The 20,429-nt window shown below is 32.9% G+C and overlaps 3 protein-coding genes and 1 long non-coding RNA gene across 4 annotated transcripts; 2 read left to right on the top strand and 2 right to left on the bottom strand.

Annotated features, from left to right (window-relative positions):
• Window positions 1-3,606: 3,606 nt before the first annotated feature.
• LOC131624927 (cyclin-A2-4-like) lies at window positions 3,607-7,417 on the top strand. The gene is made up of 12 exons (XM_058895852.1): window positions 3,607-3,712; window positions 4,355-4,673; window positions 4,763-5,012; window positions 5,129-5,283; window positions 5,486-5,578; window positions 5,699-5,832; window positions 6,061-6,136; window positions 6,322-6,398; window positions 6,496-6,529; window positions 6,637-6,786; window positions 6,879-7,013; window positions 7,088-7,417. The coding sequence occupies exons 2-12, from the start codon at window positions 4,407-4,409 to the stop codon at window positions 7,139-7,141; spliced, it is 1,425 nt and encodes a 474-aa protein (XP_058751835.1). The 5' UTR covers window positions 3,607-3,712; window positions 4,355-4,406; the 3' UTR covers window positions 7,142-7,417.
• A 1,749-nt stretch (window positions 7,418-9,166) lies between these two features.
• On the top strand, window positions 9,167-12,394 carry LOC131624959 (D-glycerate 3-kinase, chloroplastic-like). The gene is made up of 12 exons (XM_058895883.1): window positions 9,167-9,550; window positions 10,157-10,530; window positions 10,628-10,707; window positions 10,782-10,833; window positions 10,931-10,972; window positions 11,060-11,138; window positions 11,215-11,246; window positions 11,331-11,399; window positions 11,522-11,596; window positions 11,692-11,808; window positions 11,890-11,940; window positions 12,067-12,394. The coding sequence occupies exons 1-12, from the start codon at window positions 9,346-9,348 to the stop codon at window positions 12,208-12,210; spliced, it is 1,320 nt and encodes a 439-aa protein (XP_058751866.1). The 5' UTR covers window positions 9,167-9,345; the 3' UTR covers window positions 12,211-12,394.
• Window positions 12,391-13,191, bottom strand: LOC131624960 (uncharacterized). The gene is made up of 2 exons (XR_009290693.1): window positions 12,731-13,191; window positions 12,391-12,658 (listed from the first exon to the last, which is right to left on the bottom strand). It is a non-coding gene; the product is annotated as an uncharacterized LOC131624960 (long non-coding RNA).
• A 4,975-nt stretch (window positions 13,192-18,166) lies between these two features.
• Window positions 18,167-19,072, bottom strand: LOC131624926 (auxin-responsive protein IAA23-like). The gene is made up of 2 exons (XM_058895851.1): window positions 18,636-19,072; window positions 18,167-18,540 (listed from the first exon to the last, which is right to left on the bottom strand). Exons 1-2 carry the CDS (start codon window positions 19,016-19,018, stop codon window positions 18,438-18,440), a joined length of 486 nt encoding a protein of 161 aa, XP_058751834.1. The 5' UTR covers window positions 19,019-19,072; the 3' UTR covers window positions 18,167-18,437.
• Between the last annotated feature and the right edge of the window lie 1,357 nt (window positions 19,073-20,429).

Genomic DNA, 20,429 nt, shown 5'->3' with positions numbered 1-20,429 from the left:
TTCGCTGTTTTTCACAATGTGTGTGTTAAAATTCTTCAACTAGAAATCTTTTATATTGAATAGAGGAGGCATTATTTAATAGTTTCTACTCAGGTATGAGACTTGCGTCGTCCATATTGAGGGTTTCACTGTTGCCCTTATGACAAGACCAAGAACAAGGGTATTTTTTTGTATAGTGTCTCATCTAAGATTTAGAAACGAACGAAAAGTGCATTACGGAAAGCCATTCACAATGATCAAGATTTGCTTATGGCATTGGAGGAGTCTTTAAAACTGGTTGAGCAATGAATATAAGAAAGGTGCATGAGCATTCATGCCACGAGTCAGACATGTCATCATCTTGATAGTTTGGTTCGTGTTTCTCATGGGCAAGGGAGGTCGGAAGTCGCATTGTTGATATTGCAAAACCACCAATAACAAAATTAGATAACCTCGACACAAATAAGGAGTTTGTTTTAGATTCAAGGTTATTAGGTGTCGTCTTGACTTCTCTCACACATTGAAATATGCTTTTATAAGGTGGTTGCTAAGGCAAAATTTGTAAGTGTTTGGGTACGATTGTTACTTCTTCCTCGTTGCACTTTATAATGGTCAAGCCTAAGAATATGTGTGATTATATGTTTGAAAATCGGAAGCCCTTGCAACAACAACACATTATGGAGTGCTTAACTACCTGGAGAGACGTGTGTGGTCTTGGCAAGTTATTTGATTGTGTGTGGGGAAGTTCTGAGCAAGATAATTTGGGTCATGAGATGGTTCATATTTAAGGGAAGGATAAACGATGAATTCTAATGTCGAGCAATGTCTTCACAAGACTATAGATGGTCACTTAACAACGAGTGTGAAAGTGTTGGGGTCATCTGGAGTGGCCCCTTATAATGGACATACAATGAAGGTTTTGGAGGCTAAACACTAATATAGACCACCTCCTTCCATGTTGATCATCTTGTTCTTCGAAGCTTCTCTAGTGGCTTAAGTTGATACTAACTTCATATACATTATATCATATCCCAAATGGATATCGTGTGTTAGAGATGGTTTGTGTGCACAATATATATTAAACACATTGTGCTGAGAAGATTATGTTGTGGCAAGATATCTTTTATGTACAATCACTCTAATTTTTAACTTATGGCTGAGAGGAATATGTATGATGAATTTGGCATAATTTGTTGCCTCAACACCTTTGAAACTATTATTAAAGCCTGCCGGTGGAATATGACCAACTGATGTGGGTTCTATTTGGAGGTCTTGGTATCCAAAGTTTCTATGAAAAAATTTAGTAAAGATTGTAACAATATTTCAATGAATTCTAGTTTGGGGTCAGGGTATTGGGTGGTGCAGAGACCATTTGCACAATACTAATAGGTGTTAAGCAAGCGATGTGGATATAGGTTTTTGGATATGCTCACGGTAGATTTCTCGAATACTTTCAATATGGTAGACCGATCAACCCTTTTGTTCAAGGTGAGAGGGAGATGTCCATCTTTTTTTTTGTGAGTTGAATTTTTTTTATGGTCAGGCAGCGAGATGTACCTTGGGTGGACATATTATGTAAGCCAATGGAATGCAATAAGGTGATCCGTTAGAGCTTCTTCTATTTTATCTTGTGTTACTCCCACTGATTCATCTGATTAGAGACAATTTTAAGCTTCTTTTTATGTCTGGTATCTTGATTGAGAACATCATAAGGGATCTAGCAGAGGTGATTAAAGCCCTTGACATTATTCGGGAGATCGATGTTGGGGATTGAATTGCATGGAAATGATGTTAGTTGAGATTGAGGTTGAGGGGTTGACTATGAAGAGAGCTACTAGGGTTGTTGAGCTAATGCATCTACTTTTACAACTAAGGGATCCTCAAAGTGAGCATTTTCTACTTCAACCCTGCATGTATATTTCCAAACTGTTTTTAGCCTAAGAACGGGTAATTCATCATAAATCCGGTTAAGAGACTTACTTACACACAAGTGGAGAAGAAGATATTTGTTGTTGGAGCTTAAAATCTGAACAACGGGTGATGTTGGTTTGAGGGAGAAAATCGGTTGCAACGGGAGAAAAGGGATATGAAGTGATGAAAAATGGAGAGAGGGAAGAGAGGAAATCAATTTTTGTAAAGGAGAAGTAGAGGGAGAAATACTAATAGACCTGCAAGATAATGATTTGAAGTGAGAGAGAGAAAAAAGTTTATGAGGATAAACACATGAATCACATTAATAAAAAAAATTGAAAAACTTGTGCCACCCGTCTAAAAGGAATAATTTGATTGTGTTATAATAATAAGTAATTATTATTATTACTATTTTAAAATATATTGTGAATAGTGGATATCTTTTATCTACAAAAATTTTAAACATTGCATAGTAGCATGTATCATTACATTCAATAGTAGTGAAATTCTAGCACTATAAATACCACTCCTTGGTATATGTAATGACACACATAAAAATTCATATTCAAAGATAAAACGATATATTCTCGGTCTCTTCTATCTCTCTGTATTCAGTTTTCTTAACACGCTATCAGCACGATCGTTCTATCAGAAGTTTCCAGTACACTAGGTATATATTTTATACTTACCTCTTTAATCTTATTAATATTTTCATTTGTCCCGATTATAGAAGACTGACAACCAGTCAAGTGATTTATAATTAGAGTGGCTATTATCATTATCGTTATTACTTTACTCCTTGATATAAAAAACTGACAACTTGTCAAGTGCTCTATAATAAGCCTGACTATTTTTATTATAAATTTTGTGTGGAGGTATAAAACCCAATATGCATTAGCGAAAAACAATAAATTTTTGATAAAAATTTAAAAAAATATGAAATATAATCTTGAATGAGATTTAAAAAATTGATTACTTATAAATGCATTATAAGGTTTGTACAAGGTCTATAAAAAGTACTCCTATGAGATGAAATAGAAATCCACCAATGTGAGAATTCTCAAACATATCAAAAACAATTTTACACTTTACTTTTACTTTTTTACTTTCCACAAAAATAAAGTCAAACATGAAGGATAAATAAAACTCTAGATCTCATGAGCCACATTTTAGCACATTCATTGGTGCATCATCTTTTATACAACAACTACTACTAGTGTTAGGAAGAGGCTATTCACTTTATAATTCATTTATTAAATTCATTCACGTGAGTCTCACTCATCACCTTGAAAACTAGACACCAACCAATACAATAAATTTCAACCAAGTGTACCCAAACTGTAAGAGGAGAAAATGTACCTACTCTTGGAGAAAATAATGTCAGAAAGTGTTGGAGAAGAAATGTTTCCAAATTAACTTGAAAAACTCACACATACTATAAATAAAAGAAAATATACATTTTTATTAAAATAAAAATACTTTTAATAATATATTGATGTACTTAAGTATTAACCAATATCATAAACATATAAAATCAGTTACTTTGAAACTGACATAAGCTCAGAAATTCAACTTAAAAAAGTTAACTGAAAAAGTCTAGTCAAACAATTATTATTTTTATTTATTTATTTATTTAATATATTTTTATTTTGTCTTTTTTCTCACACAGTAGATTTTAAACCAAATCACTATCCCGCTTTCAATTCTCTTCTCTTCATAGCTGTTTTCAACACAAAAACTCTTTCTTTATCTTTTTTCTCTATGTGACCCTTTGTCTCCCTTTCAATGGAGCTGGTGGTGGAGCTTGTAGCATAAACCCCAGGTGTTTTATTCTTCTTCATTTTTACAAATCTATCAAAGAAAGTCCACATTTTTAATCAAATTCCTTTTGAATTGGTATCTGGGTCATGTTAATTTATTAGGGTCTTTGTTAAAATGAGCTTAGAATTATATAAAGGGGATAAAGTTTGAATCTTTTATGTACATTTTGAAATGGGTACCTTGGACAACATTTTAAGGAACATAGTAACATTTTTGTGTTTTGATGAAATGGAGAGACCATATATGTCTTTTGTGGCTTGTGCTGTCTTTATTTTATTGTTATTAATTGGAATTGTGTGTTCTTTCCTAATTTCACATCCAAACATTTTTTTGTTTCTGTTTAAGGTTTGGAAATGATTCTGTACCTTCCAAATTTGGTGACTTTGATCACTTTAGTGTAATTAAGAGACAAATTGGTGACTTTGTTAATTGCATGATTTGTTGTTTTGAATTAACTTGTTATCAAAACCAAAGGTTTTTTATTGTTGTATATGCATTTGATAACATGGTTTTGTATTGAGATTGAGGAAAATTTCCCTTAGGGCATTGATTAAGGTATCGAAATAGGTAACTTTTTAGAGAAAATATGTGTTTATTAGTTTGATAAGTGTTTGTTTGAACAAGATTTTTTGTTGTGTTGCAGAAAATTCACCAACCGAGATTTAGTATTAGGAGTTCTTTTGGATCTTATAGAGATGAGGAAGAGTGGCATTATGAAAGCTGGAGAGGTTCCGAGTCGATTGACTCGTGCTCGAGCTGCTGCTTTAAGTGCAACTGGACAGTTGCCACCATTGAAGAAGGTGGCAGAAGAAAGTCAGAAGCATCCCTTAAGAGCCAATTCGAAAAGAGCGGTTTCAGATGATACGTATCTGCCGCATAAGAAGAGGGCGATTCTTCATGATGTCACGAACGTTCGCTGTGAGAAAAGTAATAGGAGCTGTTTAAATCCAACTGAAACTCAGGTGAATAGTGGATAGGATAGGTACTTGTTTCTTCTTCCCATTCTAATGATGATTCTAAGACTTTAACCTGTAACATTTATGTCTGCTAGGCTAAGAAAAGAAAGCTGAATAAGCCCGCTCAACCCGGTGTTTCAAAGGAGGTTCCATTAGTTGCTGACTCAAAACCGGTGAAATTACCTGAAATGCGGCTTAGATCATCAGAAGATGTCACATGTTCAGTTAAGTTGGAAGACAATGAACCGATTAGGCTGAGTGCCAACCACTGTGCTACAAATAACGATCTGCTTCACAGCCAGACATCTCGAGTATCTGCTCAGCCTTCGATTTCTCAAAAGAAAGGTTTTCCTTTATTTTTGTAGTACATGGTTTGTGCATTGCTTTAGTACCACCATAAAATGAATAGATAACTTGTTAGTTTGTTGAAGTAACTTACTTGTGATTATTTTCGGTCTAAGCTTCACAAACTGTTGCGGCCGAGAAAGGCAACATTTCTGAACTTTTGGATGTGTCAAAGCATCCAGATGTTGCTGACATAGATGCTGATTTTGAAGATCCTCAACTTTGCAGCCTCTATGCTGCAGATATATACGACCACATGCGTGTTGCTGAGGTTTGTCACGTTAATGTCCTGTCATTGCTGTCTCTACCAATGTTGTCTTGTGGCACATAGTTGTGAACTTTATAAAATCCTTGATAATTGGTAGAGCAAATATTCAACTGAAGCATGCTTTTGATACTTAACCTTTCCGACAAAGTTTCTCTTTGATTTCGCCTTTTCTGCTAAGCTTTTTATCAAACATTTCAATTTTCAGCTGTCGAGAAGGCCTAATCCCAACTTAATGGAAACAGTACAACAAGATATCACTCCAAGCATGCGCGGTATACTGGTTGATTGGCTTGTAGAGGTTCGCCTTATTCGACTTTCCAATATTGATTCATACTAAAGTTGTTGATTTTAATATAACTTAGATATGTGGATTATATCAGTTGATAGTGAATTCCCTTATGTTGAACTTCATTTGCAGGTTTCTGATGGATACAAATTGCAAGCAAATACTCTTTACCTCACTGTATATCTCATTGATTGGTTTCTCTCAAAAAATTTCATTGAAAGACAGAAACTTCAGTTGCTCGGCATCACTTGCATGCTAATTGCCTCGTAAGTTCCCGAATTCAAGGAGCCATGACTTAGTTGACAGTAATCAGACACAGTGAATGTTTAAAAACAGTAAACAACAAAGATAATGTCACACCATTCCTTGTTCTGCTAGTTGGCATTAATGTAATAACAATGATAATGTTTCAGTATAATTATATTTCGGATTATTATACGTGTGAGTGTTTGACACCGACACTTAATAATGTCTTGTTTCTTACGTGATTGAAGAAAGTATGAAGAAATTAACGCCCCCCATGTTGAAGACTTCTGCTTCATCACGGACAACACATACACAAAAGGCCAGGTATATACGTCTTACTCTTTCCACAATGAATGGTTAATATTCAAATATCAAGGAACACATGCATCAAAACCTTGGAAGAACTTGTACGCGGTATTAGGCGAAGTACCAGTACTTGGTACTAGTACGGGTACGGTACGTGTATGGTACGTAACAAATCCATATCATAATATTTTGTATATTGACAGGTACTACAGATGGAGTCTCTAGTGTTGAAGTCCGCTGCATATCAACTATTTGCTCCTACTACAAAAACTTTCCTCAGGTACTTCTTCACCTTTACTCTATCATTCACTAATACGAAAAATATCAGTAATTTGGAGTTCCCCTTGCATTATCTTAATACATTCTTGGTTTAATAGGAGATTTCTTCGAGCCGCACAAGCTTCTTACAAGGTGAAAAGATTGATCTAGGAAAATGCTGCTTAATCTAAGACATGCTAGATTTGTGTTGACTTGAGTATTACTATTACTAATCACTTGTCAATGAATAAAACTTACAGAGACCGAGCATTGAGTTGGAGTACTTGGCGAATTACCTGGCGGAACTAACATTGATGAGCTATGGTTTCTTAAATTTCCTTCCTTCAATGATTGCTGCATCTGCGGTTTTCCTCGCAAGATGGACATTAGATCAGTCAAACCACCCATGGGTTAGTGTTTCTGTTTCATGTTTTTTTCGTTCTGAATGAAGTTACACAGCAAAGGTAACATCCATCAATGCTGTTACTATTATCTCGTGTAGAATCCAACTCTTGAACACTATGCTTCTTACAAAGCATCAGATTTGAAAGCCGCGGTTCTTGCATTACAAGATCTACAACTGAATAGCAATGACTGTCCTTTAACCTCGATCCGCATGAAGTACACACAAGACAATGTATGCCAGATAACTTTCATGTCTATTATTTAACTTTCATGATGAAACATGATGAGAATCTTCTGTTTGTGCAGCTCAAATGTGTAGCAACTTTGTCTTCACCAAAATTGCTTGAAACAATGTTTTGAAGATGAAGATGATGAATGCAAGGGAAGGACCCCTAATTTGTAACAAAAAAGGAGACATGTTCTGGTTTTATGTTTCAAAACAGCTCATCATGCCTTTTCTTATATGTGGAGTATTATTTTTTTTGTATATACATTTATCACTATTTTGGTTACTTCTTAGTCTTTATGAACAATGGAGATCAAGAATGTTGCCTAGAATGTCTTGAATTCAGATGGTTTATTGTAACAGTGATATGAGATTGCTTAAGACTAATTAAGTACTTTTTCTGGTAGTGAAAAAGTAAAATCTAAAAAAGTGATAAAATACTTATTCAAATCAAGAAAGTAAATTCTAACAAGTGAAAAAACTCTTATAATTAAAATTTATTTTTTTACATTAATTAAATAATTGAAGCATTGGTCTTTATATGAATTAAATATATTCAAAGAATTTACTGTTTACCTTTTTTTTATTTATCAATTCTTTCAAATCATTCTAATTTTTATATAAAGCAGTAGTTATTAATATTATTGTGATTATTATATTTAAACTTTAAAGAAATGAATATAATAATCCTTTTCTTACTTAAAAAACAATGCAAATCAATCAAAAATAATTTTTTAAAGGAAAATCAATAAGAATCAAAATTATACTCGTTTAACACATGATCAATAGGATAAAGACAACAAGAAGATAGAGACGACAGAGAGGATGAGACTGTTTCAAAAGAAAAAAATTTAAATTTAATTATTTTTGGTAATTGGTAATAACTTGAAAAGAGTTATAAATTTCGTGTTTATTCTAAAAAATATATACAATTGATTTTCTTATTTATTGTTCTAAGAAGAAATACATTGAGACTAAGAACGTCACTTCTACTTTCTATCACATCGTCATGAATCATGGTAATTTTTTTTTTGTTGGCTGTCATGTTTTTTTATGAAAAAATTCATTATACATATTGCTATTTAATAAAAATTTTAATTACACTTGTCAAAATAAATTTATAGATCACATGTTTTTAATTTTAATAGACAAAGAAAACTAGTCTCTTTTATCAATGTTGTTGTGTTGATCTTAAGAATTGTTTTCGTAAGAGATAACAATTTTGTTCTCTTTTGAGGCTATATATTTTGTGGCTTTCTTCTTTATTTTGATTGTTTATGATTTTGAGTAGCTTGTGCCCTAATTTGTAACTTATAATTTTGATAGTTTTTTCTCTCCTTTGCTATTGATACTTTGAACTTTGATACAAGTTGTTACGTGAACCATATGAAAACTAAACCTAACTCTATTTTAAAAGATAGAATAGAATAGAATTGCATACACAAATACAATGTAAATAGATGTAAAGAGTTTGGAAGAATAAGACCTAAATTTTGTTATTCGTTTCATGTTCCTTTTTAAATTAGGGTTTTTATTTGTTTGTCTTTTCGACTTAAAAAAAAATCGTCCAGAAGAAATAGATCAAGTCTAGAAGGTTATTCTGATTTCTACTATATCGTCATGGATCATGGTAATTATGATAATTTTATTTTACATCAATCATAAATTTTTATGTTTTTGACATAAACAAAAGGAGATACGTTTTAATGAATGTTGTGTCAAACCCTAAAAATTGTTGCCGTAAAAATAAACCATTTTTTTTTGTACGTGATCTATTTTTCTCGGGTCCGCTTTTTTTTTCTCTTTTAATTTATCTCTATTGAATTTGATTTTAAGTTCCTAATTTATATTGTGATCTTCTTTGCCATTAAAAAAACTAAGTTGTGTATGGTTTTAATAGTTTTATTATTTTGAACTTTGATATAAAGTGTTACTGCTCGGAACGACAGAGACACATACACAGATAGGATCTTGACCCGGATTCATTCATAATTTTTACATTTATAATTTAAAAATATAAATAAATTGAATGTAATTATAAGTGTCGTATCCGATTTTTTGGAAGTGTTTATGCTACATGTTCTACGTAGGTTGTGAACCATATGAAAACTAAACTTACACTATTTAAGAAGATAGATTAGAATAGAATTTGATACACAAACACAATGTTTAGATAGAATAGAATAGAATAGAATATAGCTGTACTATATTATATTTATTTTTTCTGGTGTAAATCACTGGTTTGGCCAAAGAACACGAGCCAATGGTTACGTGGCGGCTAAGATTTGTTGCCGACTTTTTTGTTGCAAACTAGATAGAGAAAAACAAGACCACAACAATGGCTACTTTGAATGTTTTCTCTCAAACATTGCACCCTACAATCTCATCTTCTTTCTGTTGCTCTTCTTCTTCAAATTCTAACTATGCTTATTTCTGTCCAAATTCTAACACTTCTAAGTTTCATTTCTTTTCCAATTCTCTTCTTTCTTCCCTTTCTGCCCCTACTTTTTCTCACTCTTCTAAGACCCATTACTCTAAATCAGGTACTTTTTTCTCTAACTTTAACCAATTCATGTACTACTGTTATATTAACCAATTTTCTATGTTTTGTCTTGTTACATGCATGTGTGTTTGAATGAAAGTGTTTGTGTTGAAAGTTTCTTATTGATACTAGTTTGTTTGATGATTGATACATGTTAAGTTTCTCTATTCTGTCTATGAGATGAGTTTTAGGCCTTCAAGTTGTTAGAAATTTCTCATCTTTGGTCTTTATATCATGAAAACAATATTAGATGCTTTAAGTTCATGTTGAAAAGCTACATTTTCACTAACATGGTGTGACTCGGGTGATAGATAGATACTCGAGTTGCTCCAGTTCGTGCATACGCGAAAAACATCGTGGGAGAAACCAGCCCCTTAAATGAATTTCAATTATCCCGCGGAATTAGTCTTTGCAGTTGCTCACAAAATCACAAAATCATGTTGGTTTACTCAAATCTAGCAATTATCTTTGAGTGATTATTGAACTTTTGTTAAAGGCGAATCGTTCAATAAAACCCGAGTTCGAAATCTGTCTGGAAAAGTTTTTGGGTACAGAAAGCAGATAGTGCGTCTAAATCTTTAATTTACAGTTAAATTATTTTCTGCAGGTAGTGGAAGTTCATGGCTGCAGAGTAGTTCGCCATCTGTCAGCAACGAGCAAAAGAACGGTCCTGTACATTCAGTATTTCCGTCATCGCCTGCTCAAGTTTCCTCTGTGCAAGACCTGTACACATTTATTTGCTCAGGACCTTTGCTTGACAAAATTGGTTTGACGCCAGAGAATGTGGCCGAGTCTATAGATAAGTGGTTAACCTACGGGCGACACCTATGTAGACTGTTTCAGCTTAATGAACTGTTCTTGAACGAGCCTCAAAAAGTTAGGCTTTATCATTACTATATACCAGTTTTTCTCTGGTGCGAAAGTGAGATTGTTCAGCATCAGTCCAAATTCAAAGACGGAGAAGATATACCTCCTTTAGTGGTATTTATATTCGACTTCCTTCAATAAGCCTCGAGGATTTTGTAAGAAAGAGAATTGTTTAAGGGTGTCATAACTTTTTTCATTTTGTATGACTCAGATTGGATTTAGTGCTCCTCAAGGCTGTGGAAAGACGACCCTCGTCTTTGCTCTCGACTACCTTTTCCAAATGATTGGCAGGTAGGCTTTAGCTTTGAAGCAACAGTTATCTTGAATTTCTCCTTTGTTTTGATGACTATATATAAAATTTTCAGGAAGTCTGCAACAATATCGATAGATGATTTTTACTTGACGGCTGAAGGCCAGGTATAAAGAATCCGTTTTCAAAGATGTTGTTTTTTCGGTTAATACTCTCATGTTCTTTTTCTTTTGGAGTAACAATCAAATTGTGTTTGGATTGTAGAATAAACTACGAGAAGCTAATCCAGGAAATGCACTTCTTGAGGTAATTATACACGTTTATGAGCCGTAGCAAACTGAGTATAATCTATGAACATTATGGACAATGATGACTAAAATATTTTTGGTGCAGTTTCGTGGAAATGCGGGAAGCCATGATCTTCCTATTTCTGTTGAAACGCTGTCGGCTTTAACCAAAATGTCGAAAGAAGGTGGATATTTAAACTCATTTCCCCCCTAAATTATATTGTATGTTTAGTATAATTTATTGTTGTTGAAAGTATTCAGGTATCAAGATGAAGTTACCAAGATATGATAAAGTAAGGGAATAAACTGCATATTTGGGCTATTTAAACATCTTTTGTATTCGTAGTTGCTTATGACGAATTGTTTGGTATTTCCAGTCTGCTTTCGGTGGAAGAGGTGACCGCGCTGATCCTTCAACATGGCCTGAAATTGAAGGGCCACTTGAAGTAAGTGAATCTCTAATTGTAACTTTTGAACTGCTTCCAATAGGTTTATCTCGTGTCAGTATATTTTTAATTTCATAAATAAGTGCTTATTCTTCCATTAACAAGCATGTATGGACTTTTAGGTTGTGTTATTTGAAGGCTGGATGCTTGGTTTCAAGCCCGTTCCAGTTGAAGTTGTAAAATCGGTTGATCCTCAGGTTAGGATTAGTAAAGTATCTTTTTTGTTTCTTAATATACACGTTAAGTTCACGACGCTGTTCTTGGAACATAATCAACCGTTCGTATTTTGCAGCTAGAAATAATAAATAAGAACCTCGAAGCTTATTATGACGCGTGGGACAAATATATAAAGTCATGGATTGTCATTAAGATTAAGGATCCAAGCTGTGTCTACCAGTGGCGCTTGCAGGTATAGGTTGTTTCTACATCGTCTTTCAGAAACTATAAAATTTGTGTTCAGAACCTGGTTGTAACATCAATGCACGCGCAGGCTGAGATTGCAATGAGGGAGGCAGGCAATCCTGGAATGTCTGATGATGAGGTCTGTTGTTCGCGCGATTTATGTTTTGATTAAATATGAATATATGATAATGTCTATTTAGTGTTTGCAATATCCGCGTTCGAATGACTTAAGGTAAGATTTTTTCGTGGTTTATGCTGTCTTCAGGTGAATGACTTTGTTTCGCGCTACCTGCCAGCTTACAACGCGTACCTTCCTACACTTTACTCGCAGGGTCCGAATGGATCAGATCCTCAGCATCTATTAACCATTGAAATTGATGAAAAGAGAAACCCGATCCTAGGTGCCTAGTTTAACTAGATGATAGGACAACGTTGGGTTTTTCCATTCTTTGAGAGAATCGAGAGTATCGTACGGAGTTGATTTGTTTCATCACTGGTGGAGATAAGTCGATGTATCAGCACTATTTTCTTTGAAATGTATAGAGTATATTTTTATCAGAACGTAATAATAATGCCTATGACTTTGCAATTTATTGAAATAGAAACTTTGATTTCTTGTTATTGATACACCGACGAAAAATCATGATGCGAGACAAAATAAATGTATCGATGTTTTCAGAGATGATTCTGTAATGGCTCCGAAAATCATCATTTCGTACACAAAAAAAAGCAATGAAACATAAACTTGGCATAGGTATCTTGGAGATTAAGCAATCTAGGGACAGCAACAGCAGGTGCGTCCACAGCAGCACCGGCAACTATCATAGCAGCAAAAGCAGCAACAGAGTGTATAGAAACTGAAACAAAGAGAAAGTTTGGAAAACGAAAAAGAAAATAAAGAGAATTGAATCTAAAAAATGTATACGTACAAAGCATGGATGCTTCCTTTTTCTTCGCGGAGGGTACGAGCACGATCATTTTGTGCTGTCTGCTGCTGTTCTAGTGCAGACACCATTATCTTTTGGGAAGAGTTGAACTTGAATCTGATTCATATAGCAGCATTTGCCATGATATATATGGAGAAACACATAAAGTAGAATTAGTTAAGCACAAAAATATATGAGTTTTTTATTGGTTATGTTCAAGACTAGAGGAAGTATATCTGTTACTTGTAACCAATCATATTTATTATGGTGGTTAGTAGAAAGGAATTGATTGAGTTCACTTGTTAGGATATCTATCTATCTGTTAAAAACCAATCACATGGCAACTTTCTTAGTTCTAACTACCCTTCAAGTTCAAAATCATTTATTGCCAAGAAATTCAACCACTTTTAATCAAATATGGTTGAGTCAATAACAGCTGCACCAACTTAAGCATATGCTGTCAATTGCCATGATGCATTGATGAGTTTGATATAGAACTAGGGAATCAACATTTTCACTTCAACTAAAAATCTTAAGAAAATATAAATCAGCATTTTCTTTTACAATTTTTGAAATAAATATATATCATAAAAAATTGAAAAGAGAAGGGAAATCATACATAATAACTAGTATATAGCTCATACATAATAAGTAGTATATAGCTGAGGACCCGTTTGTTTCAGCTTTTTTTAAAAATGATTTTTATAGTGTTATCAAATTTTGTGAAAAATTTTTTTACAAAGAAACTTTTTATAAAAGCTTCAAATGAAAATTTTGTTTGAATAGTTATTATTAAAATGTGATTTTAGGTATTTCATCTATTTATGCAAAAAAAATTGGATATCAAAATTTCAAAAAATCACTTAATTTTGAAGCTATTTCAAATAGATTTTCATAAAAATCATTTTTGAAATACAACTTTTTGAAAAAATTATGATTTTGACTAAATTTTGGTCTTCAATTATGTACGTTTATGTTATAGGATGTCAAATTAAGTGTTTCATTTTAGAAAAAATGAATATAAAAAAACTTGTAATATTTTAAAAAATGATTTTAGAAAATCTATTTTCCAAAATACAAAGAAAAAATCCATTTTTTTAAAGCTGAAACAAACTGACCCTAAGTTTGAATTGATTTATTTGAGGATATATGCTAACATAAGTAGCTTTGAAACAGTTTCAAAGAACTTATGAAAATAGCTTATTATGTCTATAAGCTATTTTTCAGCTTATTTTTATAAGCTCTATGAAAATAAGTTATAATTATATATAATTGTTGGAACAATTGATGTAAATGCACTGATGTTGGAATCTTTGCTAAACAAGTGTCAAAGTTTCAATGTGAGATGAATTTGAAAAAAAATTGAGTTCTACAATGAACAACTTTCACTTCTTTTAAGGGTTTATGTAGTGGAGGATGAATACTTGGAGTGTGCCTTAAGGGATATAGGGTTTATATAGTGGATGATGATTACTTGGGGTGTACCTCAAGGAGTATAGAAAATTTTGCAAATGGAGAGAGTGACAACAATAATTATTATCGTGGATAGTCTATTCTTTTTTTCTTTTTTTTTTGAATAAAGAGAAATATATTAAAAAAGAAGAGGATACAAAAAGAGCAAGAAAAGGGGATCCTTAGTTACAAAGCCTAAACTTAGGGATGCCCTCTTTGTCCATCAAAAAGTGTCTAGATATGTCTAGATGTAAACAAGAAAACCAAGTGAAGTGCTTATATAGTCTATTCGACATTATTTATGTTATAGGATTGTTCTGTAGGCTTACCACTAGACTTAGATGGAGTCGGTGGCACAATATTGAGAGAGTAATAGATGCCTTAAAAGAACCATAAACCTTAAATTACATTATTAAAAGTTTTCCGGTGTCCTCGATGAACCTATGATTACATTATCAAAAATTTTCCGCTTTTCTTAAGGTAGCCTATATCGTAGGACTATTTTGGAGGTTTATCGATAGACCTAGTATGGAGCAATGACACACTATAGAGAGAGTTATGAGGCGTTTTAAAAGGACCGTGAACCTCGAATTACATTATCAAAAGTTTTTCGTTGTCCTTGAGGGGTAACCTATGTTGAAAGATTGTTATGCATGTTTACTAGTAGACCTAGTATGGGGCATTGGCACTATATTGAGAGAGTTATGAGGAACTTTCAAATGACCATGAAGTTCGGATTACATTATAAAAAAAAATCGTTGTCAGATTCCAAAGCAAATAGCGGTTACATCTTTAGCATAAATGATTTTCACTCAATTCATTATAGAATAAAAAATTATAACTCTTGTAACCACTAATGAAGAAGCAAGCTGGTTGAGATACTTGCTAGCAAAGATTTCTCTGTGGGAAAAGCCCATGCTTGTTGTCTTGATCCATTAGTATCGCGACTATTGAAAAAATTAAGAATTGTTACTACAACTATAAGAGAACGAATATGTTAGTGAACATGATTCCTGAAGATATTAAAGGTTAGGGTAGACAAGCATGACCATAATAACACATGTTTTTTTGTTGAGAATACGCCTAAAGAAAAGTTGTATGTGGATCTGCTGTTAGAGATATAGAATTCAAGACTATGATCACTCTTGTTAAATTTTAATCTTACTCGTTACGTTAATGTTCAAGTTGGTTGATACTTTTGCTGATGTACTACTTTATAAAAACATTTGACAGTACTGCTGAAATCTTTTTATAAATTCAAGTGGGAAATTGTGAAAACAATTAATGTAATACATTAGTGTTGGAATCTTTATCAAAGCAAGTGTCAAAGTTTCAATGTAGAGATAAATTTGAAAGAAAAAAAAAAAAAAGAACTCCTAAGTCCTGCATTGAACAACTTTCACTTTTAAAGATTTATAAAGTGGATTATGGTGTTTAGGGTTGTGCTCTAAGAGGTATATAGATTTTTGCAAACAAAGAGATCGAATAAAATAATCAATATCATGTGCAATTTGTTTGGGTTGGTCTGGACTTAGGGTTGGTGTGATAGAGGATCATTGTTTCTTTGCTAAGGAGTTAAATCTTTTGAAAGGGAAAGAATGCTCATAGATTACATGAAATTCATTTTTTCGAGGGAATATCATAATATATCCATATGTCTTTTTAGAGATCTTTGGCAAAAATAATATTAAAATATTCCTAACTTCGGATGTGCACGTCCGAACGCATTTTTTATTGAAAAAAATGGTGATTTCACATGTGCATTTCCGAAGACACCTTTTTTTTCAAGAAAACGTGAGTTCTCATGTGCACATCCTAAGACACATTTTTTTCAATAAAAGATAATTTCGGATGTGCATATCCGAAAAGATGTCTGAGATAGCAGAAACAGAATCCTTATAACCAAAGCAACAAAACATAGATTCATTATAAATAATCGAAATTACATAGATAGTTCAACAAAAGTTTAGCATTACATATTGTTATAAACAGGTAGTTCAGGACATCACAACATTTTGATAACATCTTCTCCCGATCTTTGAAACTTCGCATCCAACTCGATCGGACCCTTTGAAAAAATGAGACTTTACCTCAAATTGCAGCTTTCTATGCTCTCTTTGCTATGCTCAACCACTTGAAACTTGGTTTGGAGACGAAAAATGGATTGGAAATGGTTGAGATTTTGGAGAGGGTTTTGGTTATGGAGTGAAAGAAAATGAATGAAATAGTGATAATGGTAACAATGTATAGAAAGGGTATTTTCGGATGTGCATATCCGAAAATACTTCTGACTTTTTAAATCCAACGTTTAAATAATAAAACGTTTGAAAATGTGATTTCGAATGTGCATATCCGAAATATCTTAAAAATATGAAAAAAAATGTACATTCAGATATGCACATATGAAGGGTATTTTGGAGTTTTCAAAGGGTTTTTTTATCCTATAAGAGGTTCTCTTTTCCGAACTAGATGATACCTAATGAATTTGAGCTTTGAAAATTCTAATCACGCTGTTATGGGCCTGAAATTGAGTTTATAATAAAGTGTTACCTACACCTTTGTTTTGACATATCCACCCTCCTTGTCTTTTAAATATTTTTTTAATTTTCAGACTACCTTATTTGTACACCTTACACAACACCTATTCAGAAAAACTCAATTGTGAAAATTGTGGCAACTGAAACTATCATAATTTTTAAAATTATTTTTATACTATTTTTTTACTTTTTTTCTTAATTTTAATTAGGCTTAATTGCAATTTTGGTCCCTCTATTATTAATTTTTTTGGGTTTTGGTCTCCCTATTTTAAAATATGGAATTTTAGTCCGTTTTTTAAGGATTTTGGTCCCCCTATAAATCCGAAGATAATTTTTAATGAAATCAAACTCAAATTAATAACATTTTCAATATAAATCTTAAATAAAAATAGCTTTTTTGAAATTATTGCTGAACTAGCACTGACACATCATCAATAAGAGCGTCATTTCATTTAAAATTGCTTTCGAATTTTAAAATAGAGGTACCAAAACCCAAAAAAATGAATAATAGAGAGACCAAAATTTCAATTAAGCCTTTCAATTATAATGAAATATTTTTTAATTTTTATAAAATATAAACTATAAATTGTTAATATATTTTTATTAAAAACTATATATATATATATATATATATATATATATATATATATATATATATATAATATACTTAAATTATAAAATTTACTCGTGAATGGTGCAACTAAACGTTCAATTATATATAGAGTTTTAGATTTCTAAATCAAAACTTATAGAAAACTAGTTTAGAAAATAAACAAATATGAATATACATCAAAGCACCTTTGTCCTCATCCTTTACAGCCTAAAAGAAATAAAAAAAGATGTTTTCGTCTTCTCTCATATAAATTTAATATTTTTTTTATTTCTAATAAATGGAGGACTTAAACACTCTTTTTTTTTTTTGAACACTCATAGTTAAATTCAACTATTTGGACACCATTTGTCAAAAAAAAAAAAACTATTTGGACACCTAATTTCTGATTAATTGAGAAGGATTATAACCCTCAATTTTCAGCTTCTCAGTGCTTGTGATTTTAAGACAATTTCAATGTATCTTTACTATTCCCTTTTTTTAATTTTTTTAAAAGGGAAAAGCTAACATGTGTCCCAAGGGCACAAATTAATGAGCTATTTATAGAAATATTATATTGGAACGCGTGTATTCAATGTATCAAAATTTTAAATTTGACTTTATTGCATTTAATTACATTTAACTTTTTCTAATTATAGTATCCTTAACGGGCACATGTTAGCATGATCCTTTTTAAAATTAAGAAAATAATTTGTGAACAAAAATTATGACATCAGACATTTTTAAACTGTTAGAATATTTTAATAAATTTTCCTTTTTTTTCTTAGTTTACACACGCACACACTGCTTATATTTTATACTGTTTACATGCATAGAAAAATCATCAAACAAACGAGTTCAACCGAACAAAGTCCATTATATAGCTACAGAGTCTTTCTATATTATTAATATTGATGATCATAATCTGGAACATTACATTACATACATGCTATTTTTATATTTTAATCACAAATCTAGATGTGAGTCTCCGTTGAAGTTCATTCCAAACCGAAACCAAAAATTACTAGAGGTGCTAATTGCTAAAGCCTAAAGGGTTCATATACAACATCGATCAAGCACCAATAACATTAATTAGCAAGTGTTTAACAACTAATTATGATGTTTAATTACACTAATTATTCTTCTCCCTGGAGCCCGTACATCTGGAACTGCAACTAGTACTATCCTCCATGCTAATCATAAGCCTTATTCTCTTGCATGATTCAACAAACATTCTAATAAAAAACCAAAAAAGAGATGAATTATTTATAGGTAAAAAAACAAACAATGAAAGAGATAAGTATACGATAATAGATGAAAACAAACATACTTCCAGGGTACATCTCCAAGCAACATCCAGTCACCATCTTTGTCCTCATAGGTAAGCATGAATTTCTTCTCACTCATCAAATTAGTACCGACAAACATGCTATCCACTGCCCTCAGAAGATTCTCATAACCGTCGTAAACTTCGAGATCGACTTTTCTTAGATACGGAGCTCCATCTACCGCAACTTTGACATACTTGCAACTTTTTATCCCAATATTCTTTCTGTTTCCTCTCACCGGTGGCCATCCCACCACATGTTTGGTGCCAAGATGAAGATCAAGTGTAGTAGTGGAGAAGGCACGTTTTGTGGCTGTTACAGGTGTGGTTGATTTGGTGGAACCAGGAAGAGCAAGAGTGAGCTGAGTCTCCTCCTGAATATTCATTGTTCAAAGTTGTGTAGCTTGGTCGTGTCGTGAGACCAAACTGATGTTTGTTTGTTGGCCAACGTGCGTGCCTTATATTATGGTGTTTGTGGGCGGCGAGTGTTTTGGACCATATGGAATTTGACACGTGGCATGTCTTAAAGAGCGGTTCAGATTCTTCCATGTGTGTGTTATTTTTTTTCATTCTTATTTCATCATTGCCCTCCTTTGTTTTTCTTTTTAGCCTCATGTCTATTATACTTTTTAAATAATTCAATTCATGTAGACGGATATAAAAAGTTTTGATATAGACTATAGAGTTTTAGGAGATTTGTCTATTGAGAGAGGGTTGTTTCAAACAAGATTTTTAAGACTTCTAGATTCTAAACATTAACTATACAGTCTAACAAATAGTTTTGACTAAGTACACGTTATTTTAAAATTTAAACTTCACACTTATAGTTATCAACTTCACAGTCAAAGTATTTTGTAAATACATTCTCCACCATCGATCATGCATATTTTATATTATGAAGCAGCACTCCAACCCAAGTTCATCGTGTATCATAAGTCACACTTAAAGAAATAATCTTAGTGGATCAATTGGATTGGGATAATTTTATTGAACTCTTGGAGGGAAGTAGTCCATGGTCTGATCAACTCAAAGGAGTTGTGAAAAGGTTGTTAGAGGAATCGGACAGGCGCAGTCTTGAGTTGTCTGACTGAAACTTCCGTCTAGTGTTAGTTAGGAGTGGCAAAACGGATCCGGTCCGTCGGACGTCCGTTTTGCCCATACTTTTTTGCGGGACGGGGCAATATATTAAGTCCGCTCCCTTTAATGTGTTAGTCCCGTTTTTTTTTCGGGTATGAGTTTTTTCATACAATTTTACTATTTTTAGGTTTAAAAGGTTCGATGCTCGCGGGCTTTTCCTGTCCCGCCCTCACTTTTTTGCGGGGCAGGGCAAGGTTTTAAACCCACACTCTCAATCATGTCCACCCCGCCTCGCCCCGTCTTTTTGTGGGACGGCCTAAACGGGGCAGGCATGTCCGTTTGACACCCCTGGATGCTTAAAATGACCTGAAGGTATCTAACACTTGATCTTTCGTCTTCAAGGTATAAGCCCATGTTTTCCGAGAATAATCATCAATGAAAGTAACAAAGTAATAAGCACCACTATGTGACTGTGTCTTCATCGGACCACGCACATCAGAATGTACTAAATCCAACACTTCCGATTTCCTCCTTGGTTTGGGTGACATAAAGGAAACTCGCATTTTCTTACCCGCCAAAAAATGCTAACACTTTCTCAACTTTGCATCGGAGACACCATACAACGCATTCTTCTTTGTCAAAATGCTCAAATCTTTTTCACTCATATGATCCAAACACTTGTGCCATAATTTGGATGAGCTATCATTGTCATAAGTGTTG

The sequence above is a fragment of the Vicia villosa genome, unplaced genomic scaffold (assembly GCF_029867415.1).
Source record: "Vicia villosa cultivar HV-30 ecotype Madison, WI unplaced genomic scaffold, Vvil1.0 ctg.000175F_1_1, whole genome shotgun sequence".
In the NCBI taxonomy this organism is placed as follows: Eukaryota; Viridiplantae; Streptophyta; class Magnoliopsida; order Fabales; family Fabaceae; genus Vicia; species Vicia villosa.
Note: the sequence above shows the minus strand (reverse complement) of the source record. Positions and strands in the feature narration are given on the sequence as shown.

Bases quoted from the DNA above. Each gene is read 5' to 3' on its own strand.
- LOC131624926 (XM_058895851.1), bottom strand. From the start codon at position 19,018: ATGAATATTCAGGAGGAGACTCAGCTCACTCTTGCTCTTCCTGGTTCC. The intron at 18,541-18,635 runs GTATGTTTGTTT...GTTTTTTATTAG, and splicing joins CTTGGAGATGTACCCTGGAA to AATGTTTGTTGAATCATGCA.
- LOC131624959 (XM_058895883.1), top strand. From the start codon at position 9,346: ATGGCTACTTTGAATGTTTTCTCTCAAACATTGCACCCTACAATCTCA. The intron at 10,531-10,627 runs GTATTTATATTC...TGTATGACTCAG, and splicing joins AAGATATACCTCCTTTAGTG to ATTGGATTTAGTGCTCCTCA. The intron at 11,809-11,889 runs GTATAGGTTGTT...ATGCACGCGCAG, and splicing joins TCTACCAGTGGCGCTTGCAG to GCTGAGATTGCAATGAGGGA.
- LOC131624927 (XM_058895852.1), top strand. From the start codon at position 4,407: ATGAGGAAGAGTGGCATTATGAAAGCTGGAGAGGTTCCGAGTCGATTG. The intron at 4,674-4,762 runs GTGAATAGTGGA...TATGTCTGCTAG, and splicing joins TAAATCCAACTGAAACTCAG to GCTAAGAAAAGAAAGCTGAA. The intron at 6,787-6,878 runs GTTAGTGTTTCT...TATCTCGTGTAG, and splicing joins ATCAGTCAAACCACCCATGG to AATCCAACTCTTGAACACTA.